This window comes from Diadema antillarum, unplaced genomic scaffold (assembly GCF_040938485.1).
Source record: "Diadema antillarum isolate AM-2024a unplaced genomic scaffold, OU_Dant_1.0 seq00000266_RagTag, whole genome shotgun sequence".
Taxonomy (NCBI): Eukaryota; Metazoa; Echinodermata; class Echinoidea; order Diadematoida; family Diadematidae; genus Diadema; species Diadema antillarum.
Window position 1 is genome coordinate 615,157 of NW_027271303.1, and position 23,926 is coordinate 639,082.

The 23,926-nt window shown below is 39.4% G+C and overlaps 2 protein-coding genes and 1 long non-coding RNA gene across 3 annotated transcripts in view; 1 reads left to right on the forward strand and 2 right to left on the reverse strand.

Annotated features, from left to right (window-relative positions):
• Nucleotides 1–1,985, reverse strand: part of LOC139729863 (uncharacterized) — a 36,862-nt gene extending 34,877 nt beyond the window's left edge. Inside the window, exon 1 of the mRNA XM_071640786.1 lies at nucleotides 959–1,985. Within this exon, the coding sequence (XP_071496887.1) occupies nucleotides 959–1,985 (1,027 nt within the window). The remainder of the gene's footprint in view (nucleotides 1–958) is intronic.
• Nucleotides 1,986–8,260: 6,275 nt separating this feature from the next.
• Nucleotides 8,261–9,992, reverse strand: LOC139729831 (uncharacterized). Its single transcript, XR_011710889.1, has 3 exons — nucleotides 9,779–9,992; nucleotides 9,209–9,362; nucleotides 8,261–8,618 (listed from the first exon to the last, which is right to left on the reverse strand). It is a non-coding gene; the product is annotated as an uncharacterized lncRNA (long non-coding RNA).
• Nucleotides 9,993–12,997: 3,005 nt separating this feature from the next.
• On the forward strand, nucleotides 12,998–20,103 carry LOC139729832 (synaptic plasticity regulator PANTS-like). The gene is made up of 4 exons (XM_071640757.1): nucleotides 12,998–13,081; nucleotides 17,932–17,983; nucleotides 18,626–18,744; nucleotides 19,830–20,103. Exons 2-4 carry the CDS (start codon nucleotides 17,935–17,937, stop codon nucleotides 20,001–20,003), a joined length of 342 nt encoding a protein of 113 aa, XP_071496858.1. The 5' UTR covers nucleotides 12,998–13,081; nucleotides 17,932–17,934; the 3' UTR covers nucleotides 20,004–20,103.
• The last annotated feature ends 3,823 nt before the right edge of the window (nucleotides 20,104–23,926 follow it).

Sequence of the window (23,926 nt, forward strand, 5' to 3'; positions counted from 1 at the left end):
CATCCACTGCCATTTTCTTGTCTAAAGCCTAATGGTAACGTATCTGACAGGTGGTAAAAACTATGAAAAAACGTGTTCAAGTTCAATGCTATTTCTTGAAAAATGTGTTTGTGTCAAAAATCACCCGTTGGTTGTTATGTGTTCTCAAAGTATTAAAGTTTCTGAATTCAAATGAGTTTCGTGACTTTTTTAATGTCGAAATTTTATAGTTTGTCCAACCCTGTTGGTGCCCTTTTGTGGAGAATGGCCCATAAGTGATGGATGAAATGCACTTTAACTGAATGCGAAATCTCGTGAATCTAATTGCACGCAATGTAACGGTTGAGCAGTTACTTTTGCCAGGGTTTAATTATGAATTTTGCGAAAGTGGCAGAGTGAATGGACAGGCGTTTGTGCACTTACGGAAACCTTGGTGTCACATCGCAAAGTTAACATCTCGTGAAAATGTCTATGTTAAATGAAAATAACTGCTTTTCCTGTAAACAGAGATGATCTACCTCTAGCTTCTCAGAGTCAAGGATGCTGTCCAGGCTAAGACCTGAATTTAATATTAAACTGTATCTTTGAAGGGAAGAGTTTATCTGAATTGGAGTAAGATTCATTTATAATAATAACATGACTGATAACATGACTATTCACTATACAAAACAGCTTGAAAATATTGGCATAGACACTGTATGCAAATCAGAAGAAGTCTAAATCATCCACATCATCTTTATGGTACAGTATGTTTCCTCAAGACAGTATGTTTTATGTCAACTCACTTACACTGTACACCACATTGAACATTTAAGCGAAAGTACTTTTGTAGTGTACACTGCAGATATGAATCACTGTGAGACCTGCAAAACAAATGATTTGAGTTTTTTTCCCCTTCATCGTATTTCACAAAATGCAAGATCATTGAGATATAGGATACTGCAATAAACAGAACGAAAGAGGAAAAATAAACACTTACCACCCCCAAAGGCTTTCTCTAGGTCAGATCTGGCCTGGCTAACTTGATCTTCCATGTTGCGAGCTGATCCTGGCACAGGGGCAAAGTCGGGCTCGTTTTCCGAGTAGATTTCCAGAACAAGGCGTTTGAGTTCTGCCTCTAAATCATAGATTTCTGCCTTGATCTCCTGTGATGGCTTTCCAGTGGTGCGCTGAAGTTGCTGGGTGGGGGGATAATATGAGGTAAGGTCCAGTTGGTCCGCGGCACTGGCACTGGTACTAGTCACATCCCGGTCCTGCCCAAGGACGGAAGTCTCTGCCTCAGAATCGGCGGTGTCCAGGCACAGCTGGGCCTGCTTGAAGTGGCTGGGCGAGTCTGTGGGACTTTCTAGCAGAAGCCGCTCTGCTGCAGTTGTGTTCAGGGACTCAAAGAGGTTGAGAGATGTCTCAGAGGCCGACTGGTCGATGCCGTCGGCCGAATCACGCTGGGGGATGAGAATTCGTAAGTACCGGGCTGTGCTGGGGTCCGACGTCACCGACGAACTGTGAGTGCTCTTGGTGTCGAGCAGGTACCGTGGATCTTTCGGGCTTTGCCGGTTGGGATTTGGGGATGGTTCAAACGGAACTATTTCTGGATGAAAGACATGGTCCTTGGGGTTCGACTCCCCCATATGAAGGCTGCGCCTAACCTTGCCAGCACTCTTCTGGACAGTCCTAGACCTGTCAGACTGGACTGGACCTAACCCTGGAATCAGCTCCCTCTTTCCTAACACTCCATGCTTTTCAAAGCTCTTCTCAACTCTTTTTGGTCTACCAAAGATCTTCGTCTCCAAATCGAGGTCGGTAGACGGGAGTGAAATATCAAGATCAGACAGTGTGTGGGGTCCAGAGGAGTGATACTGCAGGATCTGATTGGAGGTGACCTTCGAACTTGACCCAGGAAAGTACGAGTCGTAGGCTACTGCGTGGCAGGCGTCGGGGTATTCTTCAAAGAGAGACTGGTTGTCCTTTTCTGCACTTTCCCTCGTTACCCGCAGGCCCTGTTCCATGGCCACATGATGGCACTTGAAGAGGAACTAATACACTTCACTAATAGCAGCGTATGTGTTCATCTGCAGGAATAATCAAGAAAAATCAGTAGTTAATACAGTGTACAGATAACATTTATTAGCAACATAACAAACAGAACTAGAAAGAAATTCCTCATGTCCACCTCCCCCACTAATTTTGCCATACCACTCTACCCTACACTACCCTACCCTTGTTAGCTCAAGGGGCTTTCACTTCAGGCTTACATAAGGTTGCATAATGTTGTGCACTGACTAGGCTATTTCAAGCTGGCCTACAAAACAATATACCCAGTGACACAAAGTGATATGCAGGGTATGCCAAAAAAAGAAAAAAAAAGAAAAAGAAATTAAACATGTTTAATCATTTTCACATACTTTTGGCATAGATGATAGAGCACAGGGCTCAAACATACAGTTTATATGCAAGTCTACACAACACTATGATACCAGGTACTATACGCCATGTGTACGCAACAGTACACAACATTATGTGCTTTTACACCTGCAATGGTGAACAATGTACTCTACCCCAGTGCAAGGAAAAGTCCTTTGAGGCTCAATCCAAGGGTTTATCCAAACACTTCTTTTTCTCATTCTTGCAGTCACTTGCTTCCATCAAGATGCTTTCATGAGTACGCAGCCAATATCGATGTTGTAGGGGCATGCAACACTATAGATGCAATTCTCTTTATCGTTTATCCATTGTACCTAGGTGCCGCGTGCAAAGCAGCATTTTAGATGCACTATGGGATAGCTCATGGGACAAACTTGCCCTGGTTTTGGCTATTGGTGTAAATACATGTATGCACTTAGGTCACATTCTGTCTTTATCCAGAGGTTTTTGTTTTTGTTTTTATTTTTTGGTAAAGATTTCTTCACTTTCCATCATGTGACCAGCACATTAAAGCCTTGCAGTAGTGAACCATGACTCTAATGACCTCAAATCAGTAAAATTTAGAAACTTTCAACTCTTTCAAAGCTGAATTATAGCCAAGAAAAAAGGAGTAACAATGGAGAAGCAGACATATAACTCCATTGAATCATATGGGAACTGCAATGCGTGCGAAACAACTGGAGGCAGTAGTGGCATCGAGGAATCCCACAGTGCGTCTGTGACAGGGCTCTTCAGCATGTGCAGAAGTTTTCGGCGCATAAATATAACATGTATAGGCCCGATTGGTGATACCGAGTTCTAATTCTACACAGGTCTTGTGTGAAAGCCCTTCACACACAGATGCACGCACACATGCACATTTGGCAAGTGTTGGGGTGGACTCTAATTGGTATGATCCATACAATTTTATGTTCACAAGCTAACATTACTAGTACAGTAGTGTAGAGAGAGTGGCAAGGCAAAATTAGTGGGGGGAGGGGGACATTCTAATGCAAAATGCAAGGAACTCTGAACTGTTAGCAGTTCTAACGTTTAATAGTGAGTAGCGCACAATTTCACTTGATACAGAACTAATAGAAGTTAAATAGGCCTAGATTTAATTCGAAAGAGTAAAACTCTGAATACAACATTGTCAATAGATGTACTACTCTCTACTGTGAATGAAATTTACTGATATTTACATTCACACTTTTTTTTCATACCGGGTACTAGAGTCTATTGAATACTTACGTTATATTTTCTCTTGGGGTAGACAAACTAGAGCCCAGAGGCAGCTTATTCTTAAATCATGTCAAGGATGTAAAATTTTTTTACAATACAATTTACAAGTTGAACACTAAATAGACAGAAAAATCCGCCTGTCCGGAGGAGTTTTTTAAAATCATTTTTTTGACTTTTTTTACGGGTCTCCTCCAAAGAGAGGATTCCGTGAAGCCAGACGTAGTTTCCGTGGAACATATCCTCGATGACAAGATATGGGCCGATTGATCTTTCGGTCAAAACAATGAACTGAATGAAAGGCACTCACAAACACAACTTCCAAACACAAAAAAGTCTAGCTAGACAGTACACTTGACCTCTCTAGACCTCGTTAGACTTCTTGACTCATACAACTATTGCGAGTAAACAATCAACATCACCATCACTATTCCTAAGACTATGATTGGGGGTACCACCTATCGTCACCCTACTAAGGATCTGCAGCTTATTTATTCCAAGAGTATAGAACAAATTCAGTTAAGTTTTACCTCAAATATGCCATAAATACTGCAGTTTCGAATATCGTGACCGTCCTGCTGATTCTGAATCTCTGTAGTGAAATAATGCCATTTGAGTGCGTGCCATGCATTTTGTTAGCGCGGCTTAAAAGGGTACCTGAAAATCGGCACCCCCTCCCTCATCAATGACAATAGGTACACTGTAATTACTAATAAATTACACGTATGTGAATTTCACAATCATGCGTCGTGTTCGCAATTGTCTAAGCGGATGTGTAACTGAACCGTGTTTAGTTTTGATAGTTTGTTAGTTTTTTTTATGAGTTTGTTTTTGCGTCTTCTTTACTATCTTCATAGCTTGAAATGGCGCTTAATCCCACGCGTACTTTTATTGTTCTATACGCTAACACAACAGACGCAGGATGGCGATGTTTAAGGTACCCTGCCGATATGTGGTAAGTGGTACCCCATACTGGCATATAAGACAGACACAGGACAGTGGCCGATCCAGGCGGGGGTGCACCAGGCGTGCGCCCCCCCCCCCCCCCCCTTTAATTTTGTAAAGCTAAAGGCGCCCCCTCTTTACGGAATTCCTGGATTCGCCCCTTAGACAGTTAAATAGTAAGACTAAGATAAGAATAAGATCAATAAAAGCTATTAAACGTTAGACTTTTTCTACATACAACATAGATTCTACGTTACTTACGTACATGTACGTTTTTTACAGACCATGGCAGGATCTATACCAAACTGTTTGGTTTACCTACGTAGAACCGTATGCATGCAGCTGAGATGGGACTGAGAGAAGCACAGCAGTGAATTCCCGTTACCACTGTGGTAAACTTGCTATTATGCTGGAAACGATCCAGACGCAGTCACAGCGCCGAAATATGAAAGAAGACTTGATCTGTAGACCGTGTGTTTCTGGTGTTGGTTGGGCAACATTCACCGTGACATGACTCAGGCAGCAAGCTACCGCTTTCCGGCGTTTCTACTTCACAAACTGGCGCTGGCGTTGGCGATTGCATGCACAGCTGCTGCCACGCAGGAGAACTTCCGGAACCACGAATCGGATCACATTCATTCAGGGCGGACTCACACTGTGCGATTTTTACTGCGATGCGCTGCGCTGCGACAATGTGCGATATCGCAGCCTGTTGCACTCTGTCGCAGGTGCTGCGATGTACACCGCACACTGTGCGATTTGTGGCCTACGATTTACACCGTGCGCATGCGTACATCGTACATTACGGCACCTGTTCATCACAAAGAATGTTTACCATGAATGAAGTCACTCGTGACTTTTTTTTTTTTTTTTTTGGCGATGTTGGTTTGAAAAGTACATGTATGTTCAAGCTTGCTTTTTTTATCATTCCAAAGTAACTACAGAAATTACTAGATATGAATCGAATAACAGTGTATATTCTAAGAAATAAAGTTAATAATGATAGAAAAATGAAATGCCATATTTTGGTATTAATTTGGATCACTGCCTGGATCAAATCCCCCCCCCCGTTTTTTTTTTTTTTTTTTGAGGAGGGGGGGGGGGTTACGTGGTTGTAGGATTCTTGATCATTGGAAATAGTCACTTACAGCATATTACGCATATTGATGTAATTATTACAATGGGTAGAAATCAGAGTAAGGGTGAAAGAGTACTGCTTGGTGGAGGTCTGTATTCTCTGAGTGCTTTTCTAAGGCTTTGATAGTGGAATTCTAGCATTGTGGTTTCTCAAACACATAAAATATTGTGCTGACATATTTTTCTGGTTGGCCCTTGAAAAATTCACTCTTGTTTTGTGTACGGTATGTAATTACCATCCAGATGTAAGGGAATCACACTTATTTACAATATATATTGATTCACAAATAAAAACGTGACAAGAATAAAGATAATGATATATTCAAGTCATTAAATTAAATCTAAAATATAGACACATTGATCACAATTAAAGTCAATTCAATAGTTTATTTATTTCCATCATCAAAAAAGAAAAAGATAAGATGGTACAAAGCAGTTCAAGTTGTCGATTTGTCTTTCTATATCATGAGTATAGCTGTATGCTTCAATTAGTTCAATACAATTGTACACTGTACTGTCAAAAAAATGCCAAAAAAAATGCAAAACTAGTAGGAAAAGCAATATCATAATTGTGCTGTACAATTCATATATACTGCAGTATGGATGTCATAGTTCTTAAAAGTATCACACAAAGTGACAAAAAACATCAACTTCCATTTCTTTTCCACATAAACAATGAATAAATTCAGTCAACTTGAACATCTACAATAAGTTCAGCTCAACGAGTTACCATTACAATTTGCATGAGACAACTACCTATGCCACTACAATTTCCCAAATAATGTTGCAAAAACAAACAAACAAACCTCAGAGAGGAAATTGCTGCAATCTAACATACTCTACAAGCAATGTTTACAGTTAGAGTTTGTGTACAAAGGTACATAAACACTTACTGTAAACATATAGTGTATTTTGAAAAATGCCAAATTGAAATGATCATACCAGCATCCGAAGGGGTGCTTTGAGATGCACTAAATGTGCTACTGGTCCTAATCCAGATTAATCAGACACTGCATACACTGCAAAATACTGTGGCAAAGCCGTCATTTGAATTGAAATTCCAACTGTGTGTGAACCTTGTCAATTGTATACCTTAAAAATGTAATATCATTACAGGAGATCTCATCTTCGACATTGCCCATTTTCTGTCCATCCCAGATTATGTTGGTGCCTACCTTAGGCATTCTTTGCAAGAAGAAGATGTGCTGGTTAAAATGTGCGGAAGGAAAAAAAAAGGTTCAAGGCTAGAGTACATGTAATTTTGGTTACACATATTACTTTCCAGAATTGACTTATAAGCAAGAAATATACAATTGTGTTACCAATAAATCAGGAAGATACAAATGAATGAACATTGAATTGCTTTGACTGATAAGGGTAAGTGGCAAATTGTAGCCTACAATGTAGCAAATACAACTATAACAATTTTCTGACTCAAACTCTCAGATGTTGAGTCCAGTAATAAATGTTATCCATTGATACAGATAGAGGTACACATGTATGATAAAAAACAAGCAAACAAACAAACATAATTTTGTGCAGAGGGGGGAGATCAGCAGTTAAAATATGTATGATTAAAATACCATGCAGCACTTATACGGTAGCATATATACGACTGCATAGGAAAAAAAATAGCTATCTCAGAACGCTGACTGCTGCATTCACATTGCTCTAAATTCAGAATTGCACAGTAACATGATTTCTTGTTTGCAGCTATAGTACAACTTATTGCAATGATACGTGTGCCATTCTCCATTTTTCTAGCTCAAACATTTCTGACAATACATGTATCATTGTCAGACTCACATTTCAATACGCTTAGACAAGGGCGATGAAAACACACTGTGCAATTCCATCATTGTGCAATGATTATTAAAAGCCTTGTTGATGTAGACTGGCATTATTTGGGTGATTAATAAGTTTACAAAACTAAGTTGTTCAATGGTCAAGTTAAACTAATATTAGACAACTTGCAATAAGCTCTCACTTCCACAAAGGCCTAAGGTGTTTTTACTCTGTGCAGTCCTGTGAGTGACGAAGAAATATGATGTCATGTCACTACCACTTTTGCAACAGTGCAAGTCATATACAACAACTTCAAGGTAAAACATCTCTTGAACTTCTGAAGTTTTCCATCGATTCAAAAGAAGTTTTGCTTACATGTTCAGCTCACTGCAAAGTGTGTTTCCGTGGTAACAGCACTAATTGCCCTCAAAGTTATGTAACGGCTTTAAGAACAGCTTTCTTCCCCAGTTTTCGAGCCATTAAAACAATGTTTGGCCCACATGTTGAGTTTAATGTAAAGTTGCACAAAACATACATTTCTAAACAGTAGTGGAAAGAGTGTTGCTATTGTCTCTGAACATTGTAATGGCCCTCACAAATCAAACAAAAGCTTGTGGAATTTTTCCCTCTCCAGTTTTCCAGTGATACAAACAAAACATGGTACATTTGTTGTACATGATCTAAAGTTGCAGGATACATTTTAAAGAGAAAGGGAAAGTGCATTGTCGGAGTAACAGCGCATAATCGCCTTAAAATCATGACAAAACCTTGCACATTGAAACTCTTCAGCTGTTTGATGGTATTTCAGAAAAAAAAAATGACTCACGGTGATTGCACGTAAATTTGAGTTTTTCGAGAGTAGCTGTGTTTGTAGTTGGTGGGAAAACAGAAATCAAATCATTGTAAGTTAACATCAAATGCATGTAAAGTTCATGGAAACTTGCACTGGTCCAACATAAATGAAAGAAACAAGTCAATATGTCAGTTTCTTCAAGTTCCACCTTCACGACTGCCTGCTGTAGTAGCTTTGTAGTAGCTTTTGTTTCCAGTAAGTCCCAGAGAGACAGCAATGTCATCCCACACCGATCTTGCAGTTACAGGTGTAAGTGTTGAGGTGAACTACATGACAAGGGCTAAACAAACAAAAAAAAAAGAGAGCAAAAGGGAGAAAATAGGGGAAATATTAATTGTTACAAAAATGCATAAGGTTCCCTGTGAAGCAAATGTTTGTAGTTTAGGATGCCTCCAACTTTCCGCCCATTTGCTTACAGTGTTTACAGCACTTGAACTACACACATTAGCAACTGACAACCACAGTTGAGTTATCGAGTTGAGTTTTTATGAAGTTCCTCGACCATGGAATTGACTGTGGAATTTTATTTTCTTGAAAAAGTAAAAGAACAATGTGGCATGTTTTTGTTTTATACTTAGAGAACTTACGCCTGAATAATCCTTTCGACAGTGATCATAGATCTGAACGCCCTGACAAAAAGAAGTATCCCTGGATGATAATTCTTTGAATAAAGTCTACTCAACAATGTTCTTTGAAGTATGTAAATCAAATTTGGGATTTTCGGGTACACCCCAAATACATAAATATGTTGCACTTGTCTGTAGAGAGAGCGGAAAAAAAACAACAACAAGCATGTTTTTGTTTTTCTTTCTCTCTCTATTTTAGAGGTAAAGCAAACATTTTCCATTAGTGCATCAGCAGGGTACCTACTGCTGATAAAATTTTGGTTTCCTTTGCTTCTTGACTCCTCCTTATCTTCTTAGGTTTTGCTTTGACAGGTCCTGCTTCTCCTTCTCCTGCTCCTTATGTGTAGCATTTCAGCCTTTGACGCCTTGCTGGTAGAGTCTTTATCATCTTGTAATTCCTAGTAAATAGGAGAAAAAGAAAAAAAAAACCCACACAAACATGATTACATATTGTATTGAATTAGAATGATGAAGAGGGATGCATTCCCCCTATGTCTTACAATGGATTCATTCTTTCAAAGAAATGATGTTTTCATTTATTTCTAGAAATTGCTTACAATGACTGTATTTGAAGTTCTATGAATAAACTATTCATCACTTTTAGGGTAGCATTTTCTTCAAAATACTGTAAAAGACCAATTAAATTACACTTTTTGAAATAATATCTTTCTTGCTCTCAACTTAATGTTTTTTTTTTAATTGTCAAGCCACCATAAAAAGAAAAAGAAACTGATGTATTCACACATGCAGTCACATAAACATTTTGGAAAGTATGAAAAAGTGTTTATTTTATCTTCTAACATATATACTGTACCTCAGTCTCCAAAATTGGTTAGGTATCCTCTTGGCATGTTTGTCCTCAGAAAGTGCAGGTAAGAGAGGGATTCATGTACTTCTGCAGGACAACCAGTTGCCAGCTGCTCCTTTTCTGCTCTTCCTTTTCAACATTGAGACAAGCCTCCAGTATGAATTCCTTAGAGATTTCATTTTTATTCAGACCTGTTTAGGGTGACACAAAGGGACAACTATTTTCAGGCATTATGATAATTACAGTAGACTCAAAATTTACCGGTACCATTTGGGTAAAAAGGACAACATTTGGGAATGAATCTAGAGTTAACAAACACATATAGTGATAAACAAATTTATTCAACTATTCACCATTGTTGATCATTGGACAGGTTTGTACATAAGTGCTTCATAAATTCATATATCATAATCATAATTATTTCAGTCATTTACTAAGGTCTAAGGGCTCGAAAGCTTAACTAAATTACACTATGCATTACATATAGTGTACGTTTAGTACAAGTATGTCAATATACATACATGTGTAACACATGACGCATACAGCATTGTTTCCTACAATCTGCAATTTTGGATAATTCATGATTGCCCTTGAATGATGTTTTACATTCTGCAATCAAACTGCAAGTACAGTTTGTACACCCTACAGATTGGGGTAGGGTCTTTGATGATTTCAGACTGAGAGTTCATTTTGATATACTTTGTTATGAAATTAAAGGGCAATTAAAGTTCACAGAGAGTATGACATGTACACCGGTACTGTACTGTACTGTATACTATATAGCCTTACCAAGTGCTGTGCACAGCACGTTTGTGACTTGCTGAGGCAGCAACGACAAGGCTGTGTTTATCGCCACAGATTAACAAATGACGCACTGCCGGATAATCAAATACTTTGTAGCACTAGTCTGCAGACCTGAGCATGAACATGTTACAGCCTCATACAGTAACAACTTTCAGTTTGGAGTGCATGATCGATCATCACATAAAAACTCGGACAAACATGGATAAAATGTTAATCACCTAGTAACCTACATGTAGAGAGGGTCACTTCAATGCATTGCATTTGTTTTGTGTGTGTGTGTGTTTCTAGACTACAATTTCTGTACAAATCTCCAAGAACAACTGATCAATCTAAGTTACCTCAGTTCCACTTAGGCCTTATTGTTAAAAATCTAGAGTGCTATACTCCTGGCTTAGTTAGGTAATTTCCATGAGACTAGACACTACGTCTACTCTAAAAAAAAGTTTGGGAACAGTTTGTTTATTTTTTGTCTAGGATCTGGATTCATACTGCTTGTAACTATAGCAATGGATCTCAATTACAGTGTAGGTCTAACTCCAACGGTTAGAGTTCTAATTCCTCTAACGTTTGATACAAAATAGGTCTAAGCCTACGGTTCTAGGGTTAGACCACAGCCAAGGACAGGAAAGGCTAGCACAGCTACTGACAATCTAGATCCAGTAGGTGCCTAGGCCTAAGTAATAATCGACACTGTATTTCTGTAGCCATCACTAGCTTAACCAGAGTAGGCCAACCGTATGATTTGGAAATCCATGAGCACATTTTGGAAAAAAAAAATGTAGACCATCTAACGTTAGTACCCTTACGTTAGATCACCATCAGGGACTAACATTACTATCGTTTAATGTTGTAGAACGGGTCTAAAACTAAGAAGAAGCCTGCTGACTGCGAGTAGTGCTAACGTTAGTGCATGCTACGACTGCTAGTGCTAGACTAATTAACTGTTAGATCTAGTGCTTAGGGTCTAAACATACTAGTTTAGGTAATCTATATAAGACTTTAATAAGAAAATGTAGATTTCTAGAGATCTTATCACTAATAATATCAGTTACATCTTGATGGGCTAGACTTTCAATTATCAATATCCTTTCCTATCAACGTGTAAAAAATATCTGGATCTGTTTCTGTTTCTGTTCCGGTTCCGTCGGTATAGAGGTCTACTCAGAATTAACTGTACTCCACCAACGTTTTGTAACTGTGTGTTAGTATGGTCGTGTGTGCAGGGCAGGAAGAATGTTTCACATTTGAAGCCTCTAGACTAGACTAGATCTCTAACTGTTGTACTCTTTTTCAACGTTATGTCGTTAGACAGAAACCACGTCTAACGTTAGGCCCTAACGTTATGTGTTTATTGTTACTGTTAGTGTTCACGTCCACGTCAGTCGATCCAGTAGTAGCAGTGCAATAGTACTAAGCCATTATGGTCTAGACTTACAAGAGCCTGTCCAGACCAGGGGCCTAGCCCTAGTAGTTTATACAACGTGTACTATAGACTATGTCGATTTAATTTATAAAATTCGACTGGAACACGTATGTAGATCTAGGGCAGACTAGGCCTAGAACCACTTCTAGGCCCACACACGTATTTAGGCCTACAAGTAGCTAGATATGGGTGTAGTTTATAGCATACTCAGTAGGGCCTAGGCTTAGTACAAATTCTTATTAGTATAATCTAAACATTAGATCTAACACTTAAAAAGTTAGTCCAAGGCTATGCATATGATACAGTACCGGTCCGGCGGTACGCAAACAGAATTTTAACCAACCCACAGACTGTGTAATCTGCCCTCGTTCAAACTCTATACATGGGACTACGTATGGACAAAACGGCTGCAATGGACGCGAGAAGCCCATATTCATGGTAGAATTACTCACGATTGCACTCTAAGTCGTTAAATTGTAAAACTCCCTCCCCATCTCATCTTCGTCATCATGTTGAGATAGATCAGTAAGCAATTGTGGAATAAAGGAAGCATATCCAGCCAAATATTGATTAGTACTTCTTCTACCACCTTGCTTCACTGAAAGTTTTCGATCATCGTCGCAAGCGATTGTCGCAGAATTTTGAACATGTTCAAAGTTCTGCGATGGGGCTGCGATCCCTGCGATATCCCCAAATCGCCGGTTGTCGTATCGCAGACATCCTCACACTGTGCGATTTCTCGTCGTGCGACATCGCAAAGGGTAAATCGCAGTAAAAATCGCACAGTGTGAGTCCGCCCTTCAGCGTGCACAGTTCATTATTGCACAGAAGATATCGCAGGATCGCAATGGCGAGTTGTGCACTGCTAGCAAGCTGCGCGCTGTCATTCTCGCATAATCTCGCACCGTGAAATCCGTTCGCATGGCACTTCACATCGTATACTAGTAGTTGGAGTCTCGTCGTGTACGAGAAAAATACGTGTAGAAAATGGCAGCGTCCTACTGTTGCTGGACTGACTTCTGCTGGTGGTTGAGAAAACGGCAACGACGGCAAGAATACGAGAGCTACCGACTTACTTAGAGGTACTGAAAACGAGAATTTTCTATATTTTCAAGTGGCTCTTTTGTCAATGCCACAATCAATTCGAAAGTATTGAGAGACCGCAGTTTCATAACACTCTAACCGGCCTAACCACTCCGCCGGCCGGGGCGCTCCTCCTTCACACAGTTACACTGTGGGAGCGGTCGGGCCGGTCGCAGGGTAACCGGCCCGGCCCGGCGCGGGCAGTGCAGGGGCATGCCAGGCCAGGCTGGGGCGGGCACTGGCTGCAGCTCGCCGATGGCTGCGGCCGGGGGCTAACAACAGTCAGTACAGCCCATTCCTTCACTTTTTTTTTTTCGCCTGAAACAAAAAGTCGGGGAAAAGAATCGGAATATAGCATTCCAAAAATCACAACACCCATTTAATTTAGATTTCTACATGTCCGGCGCCACGTTTTCAAAAGGGGGGGGGGGGTGGGCACTTCAGACTTCTCTGCTAGAAAAACGTACTTTGGCGGTGGTTTTATTTTCGCGCTTTGAGGTTGAACCGCGAATTTAACATTACGCGAAAATGTTTTGAACTCATCGGTTGTTACAACGCTATCATTACCGACTGCGAATTTAAACACACGTCAAAAAGTCGGCACCGATGGAAACCGCGAAAGTTTCTGTACGCGAAAGAAACCACTTTTACAGTAATCAATAGAATCTAGCGTCAATTACCATATGGTCGCCACTTGTGTGTAATTCTTGTGCACGTCCTAGCTGGCGAACTAATATCGGCACTGAATTAGTTCGCCGCCCAAATGCCTGCCACATATTATTAGCGTGTGTGTTATACATACGCTTCAATAAAGGAGGCATTGTCGGTCACCGCGTTTGAAAATCTCCCTTAATCTGCCACCTGAAATCCATTCTAAATCAAAAACATCCTCGCATTAAAAGTGGTTTTATCACCTGTTACATATGGTAAAATATATTTTGATTACAATTATTTGTGTTTTTACGGAGGAAAAAGGTGAATTACGAATGTATTTTGAGAGTGATGAAAATCCGTCGCCCAACCTGATCTCCGATTGCGGCGCGCGTTACATGCGATGTGAATGTCTGGCGACCTTACCGCAGTGGCGACCATACCGTAATTGACGTATATATTATAAAATGGGTTCAAGAATGTAGCCAATAGGAAGCGCTGAAATGAGTCATTTGGGCTTTGATTACTTTAGTACCATTGCACTGCAGTACCAGTGCGCACTCAATCAGTTGTTACAAGTGCGTCGCGCGCTACTATACGCGCTGTCAATCCTGTAAACAACTTCTAGTTCGGGCTGCCAGCCGGCCTTTCTTGTGTGCATATTACTTAACACAGGGCTGCCAACCTTGAGTGAGAGTTTGGCGTGAGACACTACGAGGGAGCGGAGCGACCTCGCTGGCTAGCACCTGGCGGCCTGCTGTGCGGCCGTACGTACGTACGTACTACGTACACAGTCAGTGTATGTAAAGCGATGTAAAGCACACGTCATAGCCATACAATATGTACTGTAATTTGCCAAAAGTACACGCTACGCTCACGTGGTATAGGTAGAAGCCAATCGTAATCCAATAGCTCGTCTTTGCGCGCGAACCGAAAACGATCATTATTGGTTAAGCTTTACACCCGCGCTGGAAAATCTCGACATTTTGGGCTTGGGCATATCGATATTCGGAATATCAGAGAATTTAGAGATACAGTGTATATTTATTTTTATAGTCATGTACAGTCCATTTAGGGGGTTTAGCGTGAGATTTCGTTTATCAGAGTGAGACAGTCAAAATTGGTTGAATTGCGTGAGTCTCACGCTCAATGCGTGAGAGTTGGCAGCCCTGTTAACATACTATGTGGCGTGCGTACAGTACCGGTACTCTTATACGTATAGTACTTACATGTGCGGGATTTCCGAATGCGACGTGCTTGACTCGACTCGCTCGCTCGAGCGAGTGCTACATGTAGCTGACTGGTATTGACCCACAAAGGTTAAAGTGAAAATGCTGTTAGTTTTCGACCCATTTTATAAAACAAATGATTCACAGGATTATTTCGTGGCATTAGTGGAGATGCAGCTCACTCTCCGGTATTTACAATGTAGTGCAACATGCACTCGGCTTCGCCTCGTGCATGTTTCACAATTGTAAATACCCTCGAGTGCGCTACGCCTGCACTATAAACGCACTCTATCCTGTGCATCATTTGTATTTTATAAAATGGGTTCAAGAATGTAGCCAATAGGAAGCGCTGAAATGAGACACACCTCCTTCCTTTACTTCAGTACAATTGCACTGCCTGTAATCCTATGGTAGATTGCCGATCGTCTGTGCGCGCGGCGGCTCCTTTGATGAATTGCATGCATATGCGCTGTCAATCCTATAAACAACTTCTAGTTCGGGCTGCCGGCTGGCCGGCCTGTCTTCCCTTGTGCATAACATGTGTGGCGTACGTACGTATACTCTACTATACGTACACTTTGTACAGTACAGTAGACCAAGCGTTATGGGACCGGACGCGTACATGGAGTCACTTTGAAGAGCAAATCCAACGATTTAGCAGGTTAATTCTCACGCCGTTTTCAGAGTATGTTGTCTAGTAGGCCTATGGGTGCATATTCTATGTAAAATAAGTACGTTTTCATGCGGGAACTTAAGTGTCCGGAAACCCAACCCCCCATTATACTTATACTGTATGTGCGGGACTTCCGCGAGTGCGACGTGCGTAAATGTTTGGGACGAACATCTTCGGACGTCTTGACCCACAAAGGTACGTGAAAAACGCTGAAAAATGATGTTAGTTTTCGAATTTTCGACCCATTTTATAAAACAAATGATGCACAGGATTATTTCGTGGCATTAGTGGAGGCGTAGCTCACTCTCGGGTATTTACAATGTAGTGCAACATGCACTCGGCTTCGCCTCGTGCATGTTTCACAATTGTAAATACCCTCGAGTGCACCACGCCTACACTAACACACTCTATCCTGTGCATCATTTGTATATTACTAACAGTACTGAATAGTGCTAACTCTGCCAGTCTCTGGTGGCAGCACTGGTGCCACTCTAGCTATGCCACTTTACACTAAGCTGGGCAAGGGCACCATCTATCTCTTCTTCTTCTCCCAGTCTGGTACACTCCGCCTCTGGCGTATTATCGTACCTTGTACTTGTCAAAGTGCTGGGTGTACAGTGTACAGGTAAAAATCCTCTACAATTTTCTATGTGCAGCTACAAACAATTATCATTATTATTACAATCTATGTCTATTCTACTTCATTCTAGGCCACTTCTGGGTTTCATCTGCTAACATTAACAAGCAAAAAAAAGAAAAAAAATGTCTTCAACTTCAGTGCAACTTCTGTAGTTTATGTAAATTTAGGTCATCACTTCCTGGTTTCTTCAGCTGACAAGCAAAAAAAAAAAAAAATGAATAAATAAAAAAGTCTTCACTTCACTTCCGCGCAACAAACAAAGCCTTACCGCGCTCACACTTCAGGTTTCTATCTATTTCTTTCTAGTGAGACTACGCACTTCCGGGGTAAAACTAAAAAAAAAGGGGCCCAAAGTGGTGACACCTATGTAGATCTATTCCTTTTCTATTGCAAAGTGAGGGGTCCCGAGCCCACGGCCGCCCTCCCCCCTGTAGAAGTCTATAGTTCTAATACGAGGGATGATCTATCAATCCCCTCCGGCCAGCCCGCAGCCCCATCTTACAAGTCCCTAGCTAAAAAACAAACAAAACAAAAACAACTACAAAAAAAACAAAACAAAACAAAACAAAACAAAACAAAACAAACTGCTTGAAGCTCCTGCTATAATAGCATTCAGTGCTGCATTGTGACCACAACACCAGAGCTTTGGGTAGCGGCCTGAACGATACAATCTTCCACCCAAGTAAAACACTAAGAATGTCAGGAGCTTTGCCCAGAGCACATGATTACTTAACTGTATCACCACCATGATGAAGTTTATATGAAAGGGAATTCATTCTTATTGTGGCCCACCTATCACTCATTCACACTCATACATGTGATGGAGAGAGAGAGAGATGGCAGACTTCTACTGTGGTGAAACTTAAAGCAAGTCTTGACTGTTGAATGCTTTCACCTTGCAGAGCTTGTTGTTGTTGTTTTGGGCTTAATGGCAATTGGTCATAATTTTGACTATTTTTGCCAGACTATAACATTTTTATTTTGCCTATGATTTAATGATCAATATTTATTAACAATTTCAATTTTTTTAAATGATATGTATGTATTTTTCTTTCAAACATACAAATCGTATAATCACACGAATTTATTGTTATCCTCACTCAGTCAAGACGGCCACATTGCCACCCACAAGTCTATCTTACCAACCCGGCGAGGTACGTTTCGCAGGCGTGCGCCCTAGGTGAACTCAAGAAAAGTCGGGTGGCGACCGTATGCCTGAGCGTGTGGAGAACAATGTGTTTTCCCGTATAAGTCTGAATAGAAATATCTTCATTCTATTATTATCATTCTTTTATTATTTTTAAAGCGACATTTGTGGGCAAAATCAAGAGTGCAAATGATGGAAGTAGGTGCACTGTTAATATACCTTCAAAAAATTCTAATACATATAAACATCTACTAATATCTTCTAATTATATGTATACAATATAATACGTAACATACGTATCCAGAGCATGCAGAGGAGATCTATAACAACCCCAAAGAAAGCGATTGACTCCTCCATTTGAAGATGGAGGGTGTCAGGGTCAATCTCTAGAGGGGTTATCTCTTGCTTATATTTTTTAGCATTGTGTGTGCTTGCCCACAATTATGATTGGCCAGATGTTGTCATCTGTTACTCTTTGTTTGTGTATGTATTTTTTTCAATCATTTTAGGACATGGAGGAAGTGTGCAAGAAATATCTGGACAGATGGAAGGACTGCAAATGTAAGTATATTTTGTTGCGATGTGCAATGTGAGATATTAAACATGCATGCAATAGAACAGTCACTCTCATCACATCATGTGATTAATGGTCAAACAAATTTTGAGAGTATTCCATGTATGAATGGATCAAGTTTTGCATTATGGAATAAAGTACACATAATGTGGTGCGTCATCATGTTACCCATATAAATTCGGAGATCATGAAAGTAGGAAAAATGTGCTTAAAGGACGAGCTCACCTTAATAATACATGTTGATTGAGTGAATGCAGCAATATCAGTAGAACACATCATTGAAGGTGTATTGAGAAAATTAATTGGACAATGTGTTCAAAAGTTATGAATTTTTGAAGTTTCTATGCAGTCATTGCTGGATGAAAAGACTACTACAGTTTGTGATGTCCCGTAAATATGTAGAATAATAATAATAATAAAAAAAGATGAAGAGAATTCCATAAAATTTATGTTTCATTATTTTAAAATGGCATTCTCTCGACTTGTTAGTGATGTATATTAAGGGTAATATAATTCCCGCTGCCATCTGAAAAGGCAATTCAAGTGCTCTTCTATTAGGCGAGAAAATTGAAAACATGTTAAGTTAGTTCATGCTCTGTGTTGTCTCTCTCTCTCTCTCTGTACACCAGCCCTGAGCAGTCAGTTCCATAGTCTTTATGTGTACGGTGAGAGACAGAACTGTGAGCTGCTGAAGGAAGACTTTGACAATTGTGTCAGGTGGACACAGGACCAGACGGAGCTTTCAAGAGTGGGTTCCAACTTCCTTCCATTTGTTTTGAGTCATTTTTAAACAGTGCTTGTGTACAATATCAGTACACGTGTACACATATATTTTAGAACAAGTTTGAGTGTATTGATCAGTACATATATGGACACGTGAACAGTGCATTCAGATGTTTCAAGACCTTTTATTCTTGTTTTGAATAATTTTCAGTCATTCAGACAGTAATTATACAACATTGGTATATACAGCTCAAGTATGAACTCATTGGAAAGTAGAGACGGATCCAACATCAATCTGGTATCTTTATATAGTGGACTCCCGTTATAACGAACACGGTTATAATGAAATTCCGGTTACAGCGAAATAAAAATTTAGGCCGCAACATTATCCTACCTATGTTATTTCGTTGTTTACTTATTCGGTTGTTACGAAATTTCGATACACCAAAAGAAAACTGCCGGTCCCGAGCACTTCGTTATAACGGGAGTCCACTGTAGTGGTATCAACAAATTTTCTCTGCTAGATTGAGTTACTTCTGTGAAATTGCAGACATAACTTCGTTATGTCCTCCCCCCCCCCCCCCCCCCCGGACATATTTTGCCATAGCACTCCACACTCTCCTACCCTTGTTAGCTTATGCATGGATGCACGCGGTTGCCACCACTTGCCAAATGTGCATGCGTGTTTGTACGTAAGCTAACAAGGGTAGGGTAGTGTAGAGTGATCTGGCAAAATTAGTGGGGAGAGGGTTGGGGGACATTAGAAAGTCTGTCCTTTTTACAATGAACTTTGACACAGAAATTAGAATATTAATGCTTGATTTCATCCCACTGAATATCAGGTACATTCTAACCTCCATGAAGACCAAAGAAAATGGCCTGACAATGTTAGATTGATTAGTTTTGGCACCTTCCATAAATTTTGATATAACTTGTTTGGATTTATAATGCAGTATTGTGAAATATTGCTTCATTCCCAGAAGGATGCATATGATAGCATGAGTATTTCATATGGACACTACACTACAGTGGGCAGTACATGATTTTGTTTTGTTTTTGTTTGTGTTTTCTACATGTAAAATGTATGTTATTTTTTGTTGCCCATTTCAGAAGGCCCTGCTGCAGTTGGAGGCCAAGGTGGACAGCGATCTGAAGAATGAGTGTTTCTGGGAACTGAGAACTGTCCCCCCTCCTGATTGGCCAAAGGCATCCTCCCAACCGGGAAAGAAAACTTCAGGAAATTTCCGAATTACAAGTGCAGAGGATGAATCTAGTCGAAGTTAAGTCAGAGTCTGTTCGATGATATAAATTCTCATCAGGGTGAGGGGCATCTTCACTTTTATGGCTTATTATATTTGTCAGTACAGGGAACTCTCATTACAACAAGCAGGGTTATTACAACATTTAGTTACAGCAAAGTAAAATTTCAGTTATTTAAATTTTTATTTTTGTATGTCTTCCATACTTGTTTGTTCAGTTGTAACAAAATGTCAGTATAACAAAAGAAAACTGCTGGTCCTGTGGACTTTGCAATGAAAGTCGCCTATTTATCTTTCCTGGGGTTGGGTGCTAGCCCATTGGTGACGGAGATCACTAGCTGGAGCACATTGCATGTGGACAGAACTCGTGAAATACAATGGTTTTCTTCAAAGACCTCTAGTGAGTACTGGAATAAGGGCTTGTAAATCTACAAGTTCCAAAAAATCTGTAGCGTCATGCACAAAGGGAAATAACCATTCTGCTTCAAGAGGCGGCTAGAGTTTAACTGTACACAAACTATTTGTAGTTGAATGCTTTGCAGTATAGAAGTCCCAGTGCCTTAGAGTATTTTCCGTCTCCTTCTTGCCAACCTTAATGTTAGACTGGCACACTTTTGTTGTAGTTTGTTATAAAGTTATACAACAAGGCACAAAAAATATCTTTGCACCATAATGTATGGCAGATATATAAATGTCTTGTACAATGTATAAGCTATGTTTATTGTTCAGTAAAGAAATGGGATGTATATACTTCACTATGCTTGCAACAATGATCATTGCTTTCAAAACGTGCCACCATAAAACTCTTATCCTTTGCTATTTAACTTGAAGTATTCTCTAGACATACTGTATGTGCCATAGAATAATTGTAATAACAGTACAGATCTTATCATACCCTTTCTTTTTCCCCCCTTTTTACCCGTCATTTTTGTGATACTTTCATCATGGTTGGTGTATAAAGTAATTTGTCTTTGAATTGTATTCCTGATGGCTTGGGGTGGGAGGAAGTTGTGGTGGAAATCTTTTGTGAATCATTACTATTTGTAGAGTTCTGCTCAGTATTTAGTAAATGTATGGGTATAAGATAATTCTAAACAGTTCTAAGTAATTTTCAGACACAAGCAATATTTGCTTTAATACTTCCAATGACGTTCCATGATTATGACAAAGAGTCTGTAAGTGAATGCAAGGGACTTCTTTCTTGGGGAATAATGTGGGGCTTTAGGCAATTAGGAACAGTGTGATTCCACTTGTCCACGCTCAGCTCTCATTCCTGTGTAAGGATCCACTGCTGTTGTCTGTTTGTGTGTATGTGTTTGTGTTTGTGTGTGTGTGTATGTGTGACTTTGTGTGTGTGGTGTCCATGCATTCATCCATCTAGCTCTGGATCTCAAAAAAAAAAAAAATATATATATATATTTTATATATATATGTATATAATCCTTCGTATATTTACTTCTAGGTTTGAGTGCTCAAGACACTATGTTCAAAGTGCAAAGATGAATGACTTTACTTGTACATGTACAGCCAAACCTGTCTATAGCGACCACCTGCCTTATACAACCACTAAAATAATTCCCTCGGAGAGAAAAAGCATGTTAAAGAGATTGTATAGTTTTGGTTGAGACCTAATTTCAGGTTTCTAACATTTTTTTGGTGAGATAATGAGCAACCTTTTATGAAATATGAAAGACAGAGCTGGCAACTAGTACTGATTTTCAGTAATTTCTACTGAAATTGGACAAGAATACTGAAGGTTACAAGCAAATGACTGATTTTAGAAATCATTGTCTGTGATAAATTCTATAACACTGTTAAGGATTACTGATTTTCACTCAAAAAAGGTGCAAATTACTGATTTTCAGCCATCATAGTACTGAAAGGCTTTTACAAAATTTGGCAGCTCTGGAAAGAGCATGTAATTCTATGAGGAATTCAACACTTATTTGATGAAAATTGGTTTTGAAATGGCTGAGATATCCAAAAAAGAGCAATTCTAATAAAGTGTGGGACCGACACTTTATTACGATCGCTTTGTTTTACTTTGTTTTTGAATGTTTCAGTCATTCCAAACCTGATTTTCATCATATAAACTTTAAATTCCTCTTAAAATGGTATGTTCTGCACAATATCATAAGTGTTTTCTTGGTATCTTGCAAAAAGTTAAAAGCCCAATTCTCATCTCCACCAATACTGTACCATCCCTTTAATTAAAAAACCTGTCTATAGCAGTCACCTGTCTTTAACGGCCATTTTTTTTTGTCTCCCTTGGGTGGCCGCTATAATAGACAGGTTTGACTGTACTTGCGCGAAATGCCCGTACTGTCACTGGCATATTGCATGGATAGGATTTACTGAGGATTACTTCATTCATTTCTGTGTACAATGGGAGATGCAAAAGTAACATGCAATCTGTCTAAATTTGCTCAACTGTGTGCAATATCCAAAATTAGGTTTAAGCATTATGAATTGTCTATATGCTAAGGTGTGTGGTTGATTTTTTCTGTTCATTTTAATCGTGTGTCATATTACTGTATATCATTAACATTGGAAAGTTACAACATCTGCAAATATGCAAAGGTGGGGTGTGAGTGAGTGTTCTTACATGTAGGTTACAAAACACAAACATGGCATGCAATAGCTGGCAAAAAGCAATGAGTAGCTACCTTATTCCCAATTTACCAACCAGAATTAGCATTTTCCTTTGGGAGCAGTGATTTAACAAATGTTCGAGATATCACATTTGATGCAGTAGATTGGTCTGATTTGTGATAAATTGGCAAGTTTTGTGTCATAAGAACTGCAGAAGAACATTACCATAGCTTCTTGCCGATTTTAGCTTTGATATTTCTTACAGTGTGCATGTATTTGAAATGTCAAATATGCAGCTTTTTCTTTGTTTCTTTGTTTTTTATACTTAACATAGTCTTGCTGTTATTCTGCATGATCAGATGTTCTTCTTTCTTTTTTTTTCCTTCAAGACTCTTATCCATTATGCTGCATTTGTGTTGTCTGTATGGCCTCTTTGTTTGTGTTGGTTTTTTCCAACTCAAAGAATTTTATAGGTAATACATGTACATGTATGTGATAAAAGATAATTTAGGCAGGTCCCACTTTCGTTATTTCTGCAGAGAGACAGCAAAAGCCAGAAAAAGAATAAGAAAATGGAGTCAATTCATTGTAAATGTCGTGCACATACAATGTTTTGTTTTCTTATTATGTATGTATGCATACACGTATTAGATTAGGGAATACGGCAGGTGTCAGTTTTACATATTAAAGTCAGACACAAAGTGATACATGTAGCTTCCGTTAATAACAACCATCATACACAGTGGCGAATCCAGGGGGGGGGGGGGCGCACCAGGTGCACGCCCCCTCTTTATTTATTGTTAAAACAAAAGAAACAAAAAGAAAAAATGGGGGTGCACCCCTTTTAATTTTGTTAAGGCGTCTCCCCTTTTAGGAATTCCTGGATCTGCCTCTGATACATACATAGCAGAATTCAAGTATGACTGAAGCTATGGAGACTGGAATGTCAACTACATGTACAGTGTTTATGAATTATTCATATATTTTTTTTCCTGCAAAATGACTAGTTTAGAAGTGTACAGTAATCAGTTTTATGAATATTCCTTCCTTGCGATGTGCAATTCAATGCACCTGTCCCACACAGTTGCATTTTCACACTTGGAATTTCAGTTTGTGTGCATTGGTTTATTTGCTATGATAGGCAACCGCAAGCCATGAACAAACTTCTATCTTGGTGTTGTGAAATGTCTTTTATACTAGTACATGCAAATACATTATATGTAGAGTAGGGTGTCTGTGTGGTTATGACATATAACAATTAAAGAAAGCATGCTGTCTGTTCTTGAAAGAAATTTGAAAATAATTACAGTGTATGTTTATGTAGAAATATCAAAGCATGGATAATTGTTGCCAAAG